General features: G+C 38.4%; 1 protein-coding gene across 1 annotated transcript in view; it reads left to right on the top strand.

Moving 5' to 3' along the window:
- The window catches only part of CFAP47 (cilia and flagella associated protein 47), a 536,960-nt gene that overhangs the window by 421,215 nt on the left and 101,739 nt on the right, over window positions 1-14,006 (top strand). The window contains exon 57 of the mRNA XM_060234105.1: window positions 8,079-8,174. Within this exon, the coding sequence (XP_060090088.1) occupies window positions 8,079-8,174 (96 nt within the window). The remainder of the gene's footprint in view (window positions 1-8,078; window positions 8,175-14,006) is intronic.

Here is a 14,006-nt window from a genome sequence, read left to right as displayed (position 1 = left end):
AAGGTTTTTTTTAAAAAATCTTTAGTCATGTTTGTCTGTGTCCTTTAAAAAGTGTATATCTCTGCTACCTAATCTTAAATAGGTACACAATGGCCCAGCCCGACCTGCCACAGCCTGTCCCTAGAAGGTCTCATTTATGTCAGATCCAGCCCTCATAACAAATGAGTTCGCCACCCCTGGTCTAGCTATATTGATAGTGCTGATAGTCAGCAGTCATTGTGCATGTTGGCACCAATGACATTGGGAAGTGTTATTGTGTAGTCCTAGAGGAAAAATTTAGGTTATTAAGCAGTAAGGTAAAGATCGATACCTCAAAGATAGCATTCTCAGAATTGCTACTGATTCCGCACGCTAGGCTAGCTAAGCCAACACAGATCAGGAGTTTCATTGCATGGCTGAGAAAATGGTGCTGGGCAGAAGGGTTTATATTTGTTAGGCACTGGGGAACTTTCTGAGATGAACCAAACCTGTACAAAAGAAATGAGCTTCATTTGAAGCAAAAGGGAACCAGGCTGCTGGAAATTAATATCAAACAGGCAGCAGAGCAGTTTATAAGCTAAACCCAAGGGAAAAGCTGACAAGGGCTAGAGAACCTCCAGTTCAGGACAATTTAGTTCAATAGGACAATGGTGTGAACACTATATTGACAGAGCTAATAATAGAACTTGGGCGTAAAGGTAGGGTGACATAGGAGGGCCATACGTGGTGACAATGAGGCCAAGAGAGGTGAGGGTTACTGGAGAGGGAAACATGTTACAGATAGATATATATTCCAATGGTAGAAGTCTCTGAGCCAAGATGGGGGAGCTGGAGTGCTTGGTGCTAAATGAAAATTTAGATATAGTGGATATCTCAGAACATGGCAGAATGGGGCGACATTTATGGGATACAATCATCCCTGCATATAAACTCCATGGGCAGAACTGGGAGGAAGAGGTTGGGGGAGGTGTTGCCAGCAGAGTGCATAGAATCAGATGTTAGACAACATTAGGGGAATAAACTTGCCAGCAGAAGTCATATGGGTGGAAATACTGGGCCTTAAAGGTTACTTGAAATGGTGGTATACTACTGCCCCCCACCCCCCGATCAAACCCTAGAGGCTGATTTTGAGATTGAGAAGAAAATAAAGAATGTGACTAAAGCAGATAATATTGTGATACTAGGCGACTTCAACTACTCTCACATTGACTGGGTAAACATATGCTTGAGTTGTGCTGTAGAAATGAGATTCCTAGGCATCATAAATGACTGATACAGTTGGTCACAATGAGCACCTGGATGTAAGCTCATTTCATCAAGTCTTCTTCAGGAGTATATGTATGTTCTTCAAAGTTATTAGCCTCTTGTTACATCATGAGGATGGAGTTCTCTTTGTAATATAAGTATGTATTTCTCTATAATGTGATGAAAGCTTTATATGATTATTGTAGAAAGTTTCACTAAATGTGTTAATGTATATCATAGTGTTTATTTGTATTTCCTACAGGATGCAGTGCAGGCATAGACAGTTTTGAAAAGGGATTTAATAGATTAATGGAGGATAGATCTATCAGTGGCTACTAGCTGTTGTGACTAAAGGGGAGCTTCACATTCAAATGTAGTAAGCCTCTGAATACCAGTGCCAAGTGGCAGCATCAGAGGAAGACCTCGGCCTCTGCACCCTGTTGTTGGCCCTCTGGGGGAACCAGCTGGCCACTGTGTGAGACAGGATGCTGGACTAGATGGACCACTGGTCTGATCCAGCAGAGTTGTTAGGTTCTTATATTGCAAAAGTAATTTCAAGACACAATGGATATTTTTATTTGATTTTAACAGATTGTCTGTTACATCAGGAATTCTCAGGAAAATGCTTATAATTTCTCTAAAAATAAGGGTTCTTGGGGTATGATTTTTTTTTTAAAAAATACTATAGAACGTAAAACTTTTACTAGCAGTAATTCAAGAGCAACACACTATGAAAAGACTAGATAAGAATATGTCTGTGTCTTTGTACAGTGCCTTGTACACATGAGTTAGGTCACAAATATTCAGAGATCCAGGTGAGTTGGAGAATGCATATATTCAGAAATCACTTCCGGTTTCGGCGACACGGCATTGAAAATGGCTTGGACAATTGCGTCCCGAGCCGCTTTTAAATCGTTGTGAGGAGGGGTCGCCCCGAAGGATGACTCGACTCTGGGGCCCAGGAAGGGTCCCAGAAGGCAGGGAAATCTGGATGGTGGATCGGGGATGTAGGCGGAGATGGCTGCTCCCCGATCCCATTTTTTCTCTAGCCTCATCACCCTGAGCGCCATTTTAAATGGCAAGAGGATCAGCCACCGGCTTCTTTTTTTCCCTACATTCACTCTACATTCTGGATCTTCAAGTTTTGTGACTTCAAGACAAGTGACATTGCTCTCTCTACTGAAAGTGTCTTTTTTTTTATACTATTTTCTGGATGGGTAATATCATTGAGAAGCAGGAGAAGGAGAATCAGGAGTGAAGCAGATTTTAAGTGAGGCAAAAGACTGAGAATGGTGTGGGGGAACTCTCCCTTATTCTTTTTCAAGGCTTGCAAAAGTTTCTGCATAACCTGATTGTTGAAAATACCTGCATGAGAATACATCAACTTGTATCTTTATAAGACTTGATGGTTGAATATAACTGAGCTACTTTAAACCCCTCTGGGGGAGAAAAAATGCTTTGGATTTGGGGAAAGATACCTGCTGTCAAGTTTACATGGCTGTGAATTCTTAAAAGCTGGTGGGTACCTGATATTGACATAAGCCGTTGTAGGATCTTTGGCTGTAAGAAGACTTTCTTTACAAACTTTTAGCTATTTTGGTGGATTTTTAGCTATTTTGGTGGATGATTTGGATATAACCTTTTAAGCTGTTTTTTTCCCCTTTTCTTGCCTTTTGTTCATCTGTGGTTGGATTTTTTTGGGGGACATGGTTTAAATATTTTGAGGTTTGGATTTTTCTTTTTATGCAGCTTCCATTTTTTATTTGTTTGTGTATCACTAAATAAGGGATTTTCCCCCTATTTTTTCCTATTTTTACCATTTTTTATTATTTTTTCCTTGGTTTTGGGTTTGCTGGATTTCTCTACCCTTGGTTTGGAATATTGGTTTATGGTTTAATTTTGGGTCTCATTTTGGGATTACAAATAGGGCATTTAGCCCTGGATTACAAATTGATACTTTGCAGCTGCTGAACTTTGGAATTATCTGAACGTTGTGGTGGTAAAATGAACTGCATCTGAATCAACTTTGATGGAAGACACTGGACAGTGAATTCCTGTTTTTGGAGTGAACTGGAGTATTTTGTCCATTGCCTATCTAGTGTGGAGAACTGAAAAGTTGTGTTTACTGTTATTCTTAACATTGTTTCTGGCTACCACAAATCGTTGATAGAAGCTAGAAGGTTGTTTTCTTTTTAGAGCTATTTCATAATAAGGGCAGTGTTTGGAGGAGATTAGCCTATCGGTTGTAAACAGGAACATAGAGTTTTTAAAACAAAAAGTTGAAGAGGCTTTCTTGAACTTGTGGCTGTGAGTGTACTTAATTCAAGAAGAATGGAAACTAAAGCTGGGACTGTGCCCAAAGAACCTGTCAAAAAAAAAAAGAGACCGAAGAAGGCAAGCCACCATTTCTTTCGCCCAGCACTCTACCCAGGCCAGGGAAATTTACAACTATGCAAGGAGATATGAAAGAATTGCAAACTACTTTAATGGCTGCTATAACACGGCTGAAAAGTAAAGTAGACAATATTGGTGAACAGATGGCAGAGATTAAACAAGAGCTTTTGAAGAATAGTAGACAAATAGCTGAGACCAATAAAGCCTTAAAAAGTATTAGAGGGTCAGGTGACGGAGAACATCCAAAAGGTGGAACATTTGGGAAAAGAACAGCGCTTACAAGACTCTAGACTTCTGCAGCTAGAAGTAGACAAAGCCACCTACATGTTGAGGTTTCAAAATGTACTAGAACAGAAAAATGAAGATCTACAGAAAGTATTAAGTGAAGCCTTGGCTGAAATCTTACAGGTGACTCCTCAGAGGATGGAAGAAGAGTTTGACCAAGTTAGGCGGGTGCCATAGAGTTATACCAGATGAAATAAACTACCTAGTGAAGTACATTTGAGACTTACAAGAAAGAAGACTAAAGATGACATTTTGAAACAAGTAAGAGATAGACCTATGATAATAGCTAGAAATATGGTGAAGATTCTAAGAGAGGTTCCGTGGCCTGTGAGACAAAGGAGGAGAGAATATCAAGCATTAACATTTCTTTAAAGGAAGAGAAATACCCTACATGTGACTAATGCAGGAGGGTCTTTTTTTTACGTACCAGGAGAACAGATATAGGATTAACTCCATTTTCAAAGCCCAGAACTTTCTGGAAAGAATGAACAAAAAGGAAGGTAAAGAAAAAAAGGATATAGAGGAGGAGGAAGAAAGTTCTGGTAAAGAAGACCCAAATGAACCACGAAGATACCATACAAGGCAACGTTCAGAAAAAGATAAGAAAGATAATGATAAGCAAAACCCATAATGGCATCAATAATTTCAATTAATGTGAATGGACTTAATTCTCCTGCCAAAAGGAGAAAGACATTTAGATATTTGGCAAAAATGGAAATGGACATAATTTGCTTACAAGAAACACATATCTTAACTAAAGATCAACACCATTATCAACCAATAAAAAACTTGGTAATTTATTCACAGCAACGGATATGTACAAGAAGAAAAGGGGAGTGGCGATATATATTAAGGATAAATTTAATCCACAATTGCAATTTGCTTCTGAAGATGAAAGAATTCTATTAGTGGAGATCACAGTAGATAATAAAAAAAAATTACTAGCAAACATTTATGCTCCAAATGATCATCAAGAGAAATTTTTTCAAGATTTGCGTCTTAAATTATCAAATCTAGAGTATGTAGAATATTGTTTAATAGGAGATTTCAATGCTGTTTCTGATAGGCTACTGGATAAAAAAATGTACAAACAGATGAAAAGTAAAGCTCTTCAGCTACCAACAAGTTTTTGGAAATTAGCAGAAGAAATGGACTTGGTGGACGTATGGAGAACAAGATATCCTAACTCCAAAGATTTTACTTACTACTCAGCTAGTCATCAAACTTGGTCAAGAATCGATATGTGTTGGCTTTCTGCAAGTTTGATCAAAGGTTTAGTGGATACAGAAATCCAAACAAGGGTCAAACTGCCCTGTAATGATAAAGCTAAAAGGCCCATGGATGAGAAGATCTTGGAAGTTAAATACTTCAATTTTGAAAGATAAAGACTTTCTTAAAGAATCCAAAGCAGAAATGGAATCTTTTTTTAAACAGAACATAACACAAGAGGTAAAGATGCAAGTAGTTTGGGACACTGTTAAAGCCTTTTATAGGGGTATTGCAATCAGATATAATATTAAAAAAAAGAAAGAAAGAACTGAAAATTTCCAAATTTAATGTCACAAGCTGGAGAAGCTGAGAAGAATCTTAAAAAACAACCAATAAAATATGAACTCCAAAAAAAAGGTGAAAGGAATACAACATAAATTGAATTTAATTCTCATGGAAGAGGTGGCGATTAAACTAAGGTAAGCTAGACAAAAAAATTTTGAACATGCTAATAAACCTGGAAGGTGGTTGGCTTATAGGATGAGCAAAGAAAAGGCCAAAAGAATAATTACGATATTGAGAGATGAGAATAACAAAGAGAAAACTCAAAAACAAGAAATACGTCAAATTGTGGAACAATTTTATAAAAACTGTATGGAGACAAGCAAGCTCATAAAATAGGCTTAGAAGAATATGTTAATCAAAATAATCTTAGCAAATTTACAGAACAACAACAAAAAATTCTGAATGAACCAATAACAATAAGGGAACTTGGAGAGGCAATGACATCTCCAAAGAATGGTAAATCTCCAGAATCAGTTGGATTACCTGCAGAATTTTATAAAGCTTATGAAGAGTCTTTACTTTTACCATTTAAACGTCTTATTGAAAAGATTCAAAAGGAGCGCCAAATTCCAGTTTCATGGCAAGAAGCTACAATATCCTTGATTCCGAAAGAAGATGACTTGAAATACATTAAAAATTATTGTCCAATTTCTGTTTTAAGTGTGGATTTCAAAAATTTTGTTGCAATATTGGCACAACTTTTGAAGAAAGTTTTACAACCTATAATACACTATGATCAGACAGGATTCCTTCCTAAAAGATGTTTGAAAGATGATGTTAGAACTGTTTGTAATATTTTGGAATATTATGAGAATCATCCAGAGAAGCAACTGGCTTTAATTTGTCTAGATGCTGAGAAGGCTTTTGATAATTTTCGTTGGCATTTTATGTTACAGCAACTGAAAGGTATGGAGTGTGATGAAAACTTTTTGAAAGCGGTAGAAGCAATATACTCCTTTCAAAAGGCTAGGGTGACAGTGAACTAACAGATGTAATCAACATTCAAAAAGGTACAAGACAAGGCTGTCCACTGTCCCCTCTACTTTTTATTTTATCTTTAGATGTATTGAACAATCAAATAAGAGAAGGCTTAAGGTTAAGGCTTCAGAGCAGGATCTGCCAGACCCAGGTTCTTGCTGTGGAAGCTGACTGGGTGATTTTGGACCTGTCACAGTTCCAGCCTAACCTGCCTCACAGGGTTATTGTTCAGATCAAAGGGGGGATAGGAGAATGAAGTACATTGCTTTGGTCCCCCCCCCCACACACACTGAGAAGAAAGATGGTCATTTTCCAATGTAGAAGCTGCAGGGAAGGGGAAGGTGATGGAAGCCACTGTGTGACACAGAGTGTTGGACTAGATGGGCCATTGGCCTGATCTAACATGGCTTCTCTTATGTTCTTAAGCCTGAAGTTAGAGGGGAGATAAAGGGAAGGAGATAGGATTGCCAACTCCAGGTTAGAAAATTCCTGAAGATTTAAGAAATAGGGCCTGGAGAGGGTGGGGTTTGAGGAGAGATAGGACCTCAGACATGTACAATGCCATTTCCTCCTGGGGAATGACTGGAGATCACTCAGAATTACAGCTGTTCTCTAGAGGGCAGAAATTAGCTTCCCTTGAGAGGGGGGGAGTCAATGCCATCACTTGGGTGGGTGGGAAGACAGCAAGGGTGGCGGACATCTGCCCAGACCCTCGATCTAGAGCCCGTTGTGTTTTTCTTCACAACAAGCCTTACTCCTAGCTTAAAATATTTTATTAAACCCTAACGTTACCCTTTTTATTGGTATGCATAATACAGCCTTTAGAAAACAGAATGACTGACAAGTAGATGTTTTATCATGACTGTTAAAGTTCAAAGGTCAATTCCAGTCCTGAAAATATATGCCAGTTCTGGAACTGGCACATTTCAACAAGGAAATCTAGTAATAGCTATATTCAAATGTGGATTTTGAAGGCTATGTTTTATTTCAGCAATAATTTTCAAAGCAATCACAATGGTACTTAGTTTTCAGTAATAATGGCCACTTGTTTCAGTCAACAAAGTATTTCCTGATAAGCATCTTAATCTGCAGGAATTTCAAAGCATCAGCACAAAAATATCACCTTCCACTTGCTGGTCATCTCAATGTTGCAAAATGAAATATAATTGTAACTATGTGAGAGATTATATGGTTTATTCTTATATGTCTTCTTGCCATGGAATACAGTCAGCATCTCACTAAATCCAAAACCTAGTATTTTGTTGTATCAGGACTTGCATCATAAATCTCCAGAATGCAGAATGAAATTGTATAAAATGTTGAAGTTTATTAGTTTGCTTTAAATCTCCTTACAGAATGAGCATTTCTTTAGTTTGGGGAAAATGATAGTCTCTATTTTATTCCATAGAATTTTAATAGGATTCCATGAGTGTATATACAGTCATTTTTGGCATGCAAAGGACAGCAATTAATATTCAGAGACACCTTAAAAACTGTCATCTCCTATTTCAAAGTATACTTTGAAGAGCATTCATCAGTTCTTACAGCAGAACAGTCTTTGATCACATTTCAACCTCTAGTGAATTCCTTTCCTTGAATATGACATTGAAGTGTAAGAAAAATTTCCTTTTTTTCCTCATTAGAACAGGAGCATGTCACACATCCTCCCAGTGATTCTGCCCTTCACCATTCCATCAATAAGGAGTCTGTTTTCTGGCTTCCACTCAAACAAACACAAGGTAAGTAGCTGAATGGTTTTTATGATGTATTTCTACAAGATAATAGAGAATCTTTGAAAATGCCATTTAACAAGAATATACACATATAACCATTTTACTTTGTTTATATATCACAGTTGTGGAATTTCTGTTTACTTAACAGAGTTTCAGTCCTCAAGTTAGATGAAGTATGGTTCACACAGAAACTGTTAGTTGAAAATGGCCTGTGGGGAGTGGGGATCAGGAGCAGACTCTCTGCTGATTTCAAGGATCCTCTGGAGGTTGGGTTCTTTAGATCTCCCAGCCTGGAAAGTTTGCTGCATTCCAGTGTTGCTGAGATCCAGTAAATGGAGGGGGGTAATCAAAAGCCTAGCTTAACCTCCTTTTCTTCTCCCCACTGCAGATTGTCTGCAGCCAAGGCTAGAATATGGTTAGGGAGAAGTATCATTCTGACAACTTGGTCTGAGATCTAATTCTTCAGAGGTCTAGAGAGAGTCCCTTCAAATAGAAAGGACTTAATAATTTCCGCTAATGGCTTTGATACCTTTACCCAGGATGGCATGGGTCCAGAGCATGTGGTGACTCTCAGATTCCTGAGAACCCTGGCAACTTCCATGGGCAGAATCAGTCTGAAACTATCCATAATGGACAGAGCAATCCTGTGCTGCGGCTACACCACAAGGCCAGCCGCTGTGTCACTATGACAGTGTTAGTCCATTATCTATTGGTTTGAGTTACACAGTGGTCAGCAGACAAAGTCGGTAGGTTCACAATATTTTCTGATTGTAACTGGGCTAGCATCTATACCAACCACAGCTGGCAGTTTTCTGTAGGGGAATTGATCTGACTTCAGCTTTCCATCTCCCCCCTCCCTGCAGCTTCTACCTAGGGAAAGGACAGTCTTTATCCACAGTGGGGACCAAAGCCAGAGGGAAGCAACCTCAGCAGAGTATAATGAGACATAGTCCACACTGCTAAGCAGACATTTTCTCCAGGGGACAGTACTATACAACAGGTTCTGGTGTAAATAGAGAAAGCAATGTCATAAATCCCTGGAAAATAATTTACACTTTCACACTCTAGTTTGTATATAGATTCTATTAAGTGCAGTGCAAGAAACATTCATTATATCCAACCATGCATTTCCTTCTCCTGTATCATTCTCAAGAGGTCTGCTACAAGAGGTCAGCTTTCAAAAAATGTTCTGATGGGCTAATGCCTCAAGCCCATTCCTCTTGTCTCTACTCTAGAAGGAACCCTCCTTCTGTTACAATACAGTTACAGCCTTTTCTTGCACTGATGCTGCTTCACGGAAACACAGTACATATGTTTCAAATTCAGATCAATGCATCTGATTCAAAACTTCTGTTTCCAGTTATGTCATTATTTTCTCCAGGGGAGCTGATCTTGGCGATCTGGAGAACAGTTATAATTCTGAGTGATCTCCAGCCCGCATCTGGAGATTGGCAAAAATAGTTCCCCAGGAAGAAATGGTTGGTTTGGAGGATGGAGTTTATGGCATTGTACCTGTCTGAGGCCTCACTCCTCAAACCGCACCCTCACTAGGCTCCACCCCTCAAATCTTGACAGATTTTATCTGTTGCACTTCAGTTCTTTGAAGCTTTCTTGCCATGTCTTGAATGTGAAAGATTCAGCTAGAGAAGAAGCAATTGTGAAATGGGGACAATGGAGTACTATCCTGTCCACTAAATATCTCCTGTGCATAGCTGTGTGGAAATTTTATGCTTCAGTGCATTTGGAAATTTCATTGGAAGATTCATACTATTATTAATGGACTGGAAATTTTGGATTTGCATTCTTTATTGGACTTGTATGGACTGTATAAAAAGGTGGTTTTTCTCACTATGTGAAGCTCCTTTTTTTGTGATGAGTTTGATGTGGTTTTTTTTCCATTATTTGTCGCTTAATTTCCAAAGTTAATATGTAGCTTTATTTCATATTATATTAGGCTTAATTTTCTACTTTATTACACTATGATTTTCTAAAGGTTTGTTTCTTTATTGAGGCTGGTACACAGAAACCTTTGATTTTTTTTGCCTTCTCACTTGGAGATTGGCAAAAATAGTTCCACAGGAAGAAATGGCTGGTTTGAAGGATGGAGTTTATGGCATTGTACCTGTCTGAGGTCTCACTCCTCCTCAAACCCTACCCTCTCCAGGCTCCACTCCTCAAATCTCCAGGAATTTCCCAACCTGGAGTTGGCAACCCTATCTCCTCAGCCAACTATCAGCCTATTTTTATCTGCCCCTCTGACTTTAGCTTTCAGCTTTCCATCTCCTCTTGCAGCCTCCACCTAGGAAAAAACAGTCTTTCTCCACAGTGAGGACCAAACCAGCTTACATCATTCTCGCCTCTTTTTGATCTGCACAACAACCCTGTTAGGTAGGTTAGGCTGAAAGTCATGCCTGGTCCAAAATCACCTAGTCAAATTCCACAGCAAGAACTAGGTCTGGCAGACCCTGCTCTGAAGCGCTAACTCCTATGTCACACTGGCTGTCATAGAAGGGCTGCTACTGAACAGTAGGCCTAGGGTAGCAAACCTCTAGGTGGAGCCTGATGATCTCCTGGCATTACAACTGATCTCCAGACAACAGATCTCTCCCCCCCCACCCGCCCCTTGGAGAAAATAACTGTTTTGGAGTTTGGATTCGATGGCATTATATTCAGCTGATACCTCTCTCTTTACTGACAGAACCAAGCTTGATTGTCTAACAACAGCCCAGTGGGCCAGTCCTCATCTGTCCTGAAGCCAGGCTGAGGGGAGGGAGTAAGTGACAGGAAAGAGGTAGCTGCCATGGCCTCTGAGGAAATGCTCCTGGCAGGGCCAGACCTTGCTGCCTAGTCACATTACTACCTTCATTCCCTGTCTGTCAGAGAGTGGGTAGGCGACAGCAGGCAGGAGAGAGGAGTAGACTCAATCCATGGAACACAAAGGAACTTGAGTGGTGGTTGAAAAGGCAATGGCTAATGGAATGCACACCACAGCCAATGGGAGAGCCAGAAAGTGCCAACATGCTTTGCGTTTTATATATATAAGATAAGCATTCACACAAACACTTATACCTTGAGTGAAACTTTGTTAGTTTTAAAGGTACCACTGGACTCAAACTTTAAACTTAGTGCTTCGCTTAAAACATCATTTAACTTTGCTTAGTAGTGCAATAGATCACTGGCTGATATTTTTAATGTGATGTGGACAAGAATTTGGATATTACTTCAAGAATCTGAATACCTTGTTCTATAAGCTTAAGAAGACATTTTAATTTTATTTGTTAAGTGCTATAGTGGTCCTCTTTTTATTTTAAGCACAAAAAGTTGACATATTTTATATATTGTTTTTCTGAATAAATTTTAACATGAAAAGAGTTATAGTCTATTCAAGCAGATTCCTATTCATTAGCAATATCTATGATGTACATTAAATCATAATGCTATAGAGCAGATGACTTGTGCTATCATAAATTTTAATAATCTGCACAGTAACAGCAGAATCAATTGATTTAATTCTGCTTGGATCAATTGGAAGCCTTGCACTGTTCTTGTCTTTTAATCTTGTGCATTGCTTTGTTATATAAATACTTGTGGAAAAATTGTCATGCTACTACCTCACTAACATGGAATGGGATTGGTTGTTAAATGTACCAGAGAGGAGCAAATTCATGCAAAAGAAAATTTGTGGATGATTTATTTTATTTATTTAATTAATGTATACCCTGCCTTTCTCCCCAATGGAGACCCTAAGTGGCTTGTATCATTCCTCTCTGCTCCATTTTATCCTCACAACAATCCTCTGAGGTTGTTTAGACTGAGAGAGTATGACTGGCCAAGGTCATCCAGCAAGCTTTCATTATTGCACAAGTGAGGATTTGAACCCAGGGCTTTCCAGATCTTAACCACTACACACACTAGAGGACCAGCATTAGTAGGATGCCCACTGATTTAATTTCCATATTCCTCTGCCTTATTCTGCTTATTACAAAGGCCAAATTGCATTGCTGCTTCACCTTTAGGCTGAGGAAAGGGAGTTTTTCCATAGCATAAAATATAACAACGTTCCTGGTCCTGCAGGTTTGTGGCAATGCTGGTCTGCCTTTTGAAGTCTGATCTGCCCCCTGATTACAAAAGAATGATGCTATATAGTGAATTTTTATTTTTATTTATTTTTTGCTAATAAAATATCTCAAAGCTGCTTTATAATACAATACCATAGTTGTTTGTCTGGTCCATTCTTTGGATAGTTTTTATGTTGACAGTCTACTTGTCATTCATTGAAGAAAAACATCCTAAACAAATACCACATAGCAAGCTATATGCCTGATTCTAATTTGATAATAAGATAGTTATGTAGAGCAAATACAGGGGTTTCCTGATGCAATGTGGTAGTTTTCTTTACTGCCTTCACATTCCTTCAAATGGATTAGGTAGTATTCTCCATCTAGTTTGGCATCAATTTTCTGCTAGTAATTTCATAGCAGTTTTCCAATATGCACAAATTTGCCAAGTTAAGGCATAAACTGAAGTGTAGGAATTCTGTTAGACAGAAGAGGACCCAAGCTATCCTGCAAGCAAATATGAATAAAATATATCAGAAGGCAAAGGAGAAAAGACTATTGTTGTTGTTATTAATATTAATATGCAGAAAATTTTGATGTCAGTACATCAGTAATGTACAGTAGATGTATTGGGGGGAGCTAAAATATGGCTACCAATTTTCTAAGATTGCCAGGCCCAGCCTGACAACCATTAGAAGAATAGGAGGTAAGGACATGGGGGCAGCATTCAGTAACATCATGCCCCTCAAGGAATCACCAGAATGGCAGAATGATAGGCTTTTCATTAATTCCAAGAGAGAACTGAGTCACTTCCAAGTTTTACTTGGAAATGATGTCAGTCTTCTAGGAATCTCCCCCCAAAAGCTATGGTCTTACCATAGAATTTCTGCAGATTCCTAGAGAGGTGTAACATCAGTGCTGGGTTTTCCCAGAAGTGACATGATGCTGTTGCCGATTGTGATTATTTTTCTTTCTCCCATTGGCCACTGGAGTGCCAGTGGGCAAGCCCTCTGGGGGCTGGAGATCTCCTGCCCTCAGTTGGAACATGGCAATCCTACATTTTTACAAGTTACTCTTGCTTATCTTAGTTGTCTATTTTAGTCTGTTTTTACTCCCTCCCAAACTTTGGCTACCTTCATTGATTGGTGCTTACTATTCCATAACTTATCTCACTATAACAAATACTGTACAAATTCCAGTATAGGAATTTGAATGCACTATATAATTCAAGCGATTTTATGAATATTTAACTCTAAGGTATGCAAATACACAAAACATTTGTCCATGAGACAAATCTATCTACTTACAATCTATTGACATGTACTGATATATTTGTAGTATAAATATGTTGAGTAAACTGTAGAAGTGTAAACCAAGCTACAATAATTTATCAGAGAGGTAAGCTGTTTAAATCTCTGGCAGAAATCTTGCTATTCTTTATTTTTAAAATGTGTGTGCATAACAAATTGTCTAGTGCTAAATTGTCTAGTACTAAAAATGTAATTTTTGTTTATTCTTATTTCTAGAGTTATATTGCCAGCACTGTGTTCTTTAAAACCAACTTTACACATCAACCTTAAACGCATTTTCCTAAAAACAAGCCCCATTGGTTCCATTAGAGCTTACTTCTATCTAGTTAAATGTGCTTAAATCATGGCATTTCTCATATATGTGATAGCATTATTTGTAAGTACACTTTCATGGTGATTGAAATGAATATTTGTTAGAATACACTACTGCAGCTTTTTATTTCAGCAGCAATATATTACTAAGAACTATG

This window comes from Heteronotia binoei, chromosome 3 (genome assembly GCF_032191835.1).
Source record: "Heteronotia binoei isolate CCM8104 ecotype False Entrance Well chromosome 3, APGP_CSIRO_Hbin_v1, whole genome shotgun sequence".
In the NCBI taxonomy this organism is placed as follows: Eukaryota; Metazoa; Chordata; class Lepidosauria; order Squamata; family Gekkonidae; genus Heteronotia; species Heteronotia binoei.
The sequence above is the reverse complement of the archived record's forward strand: the minus strand, read 5'-3'. Positions and strand labels throughout refer to the sequence as shown.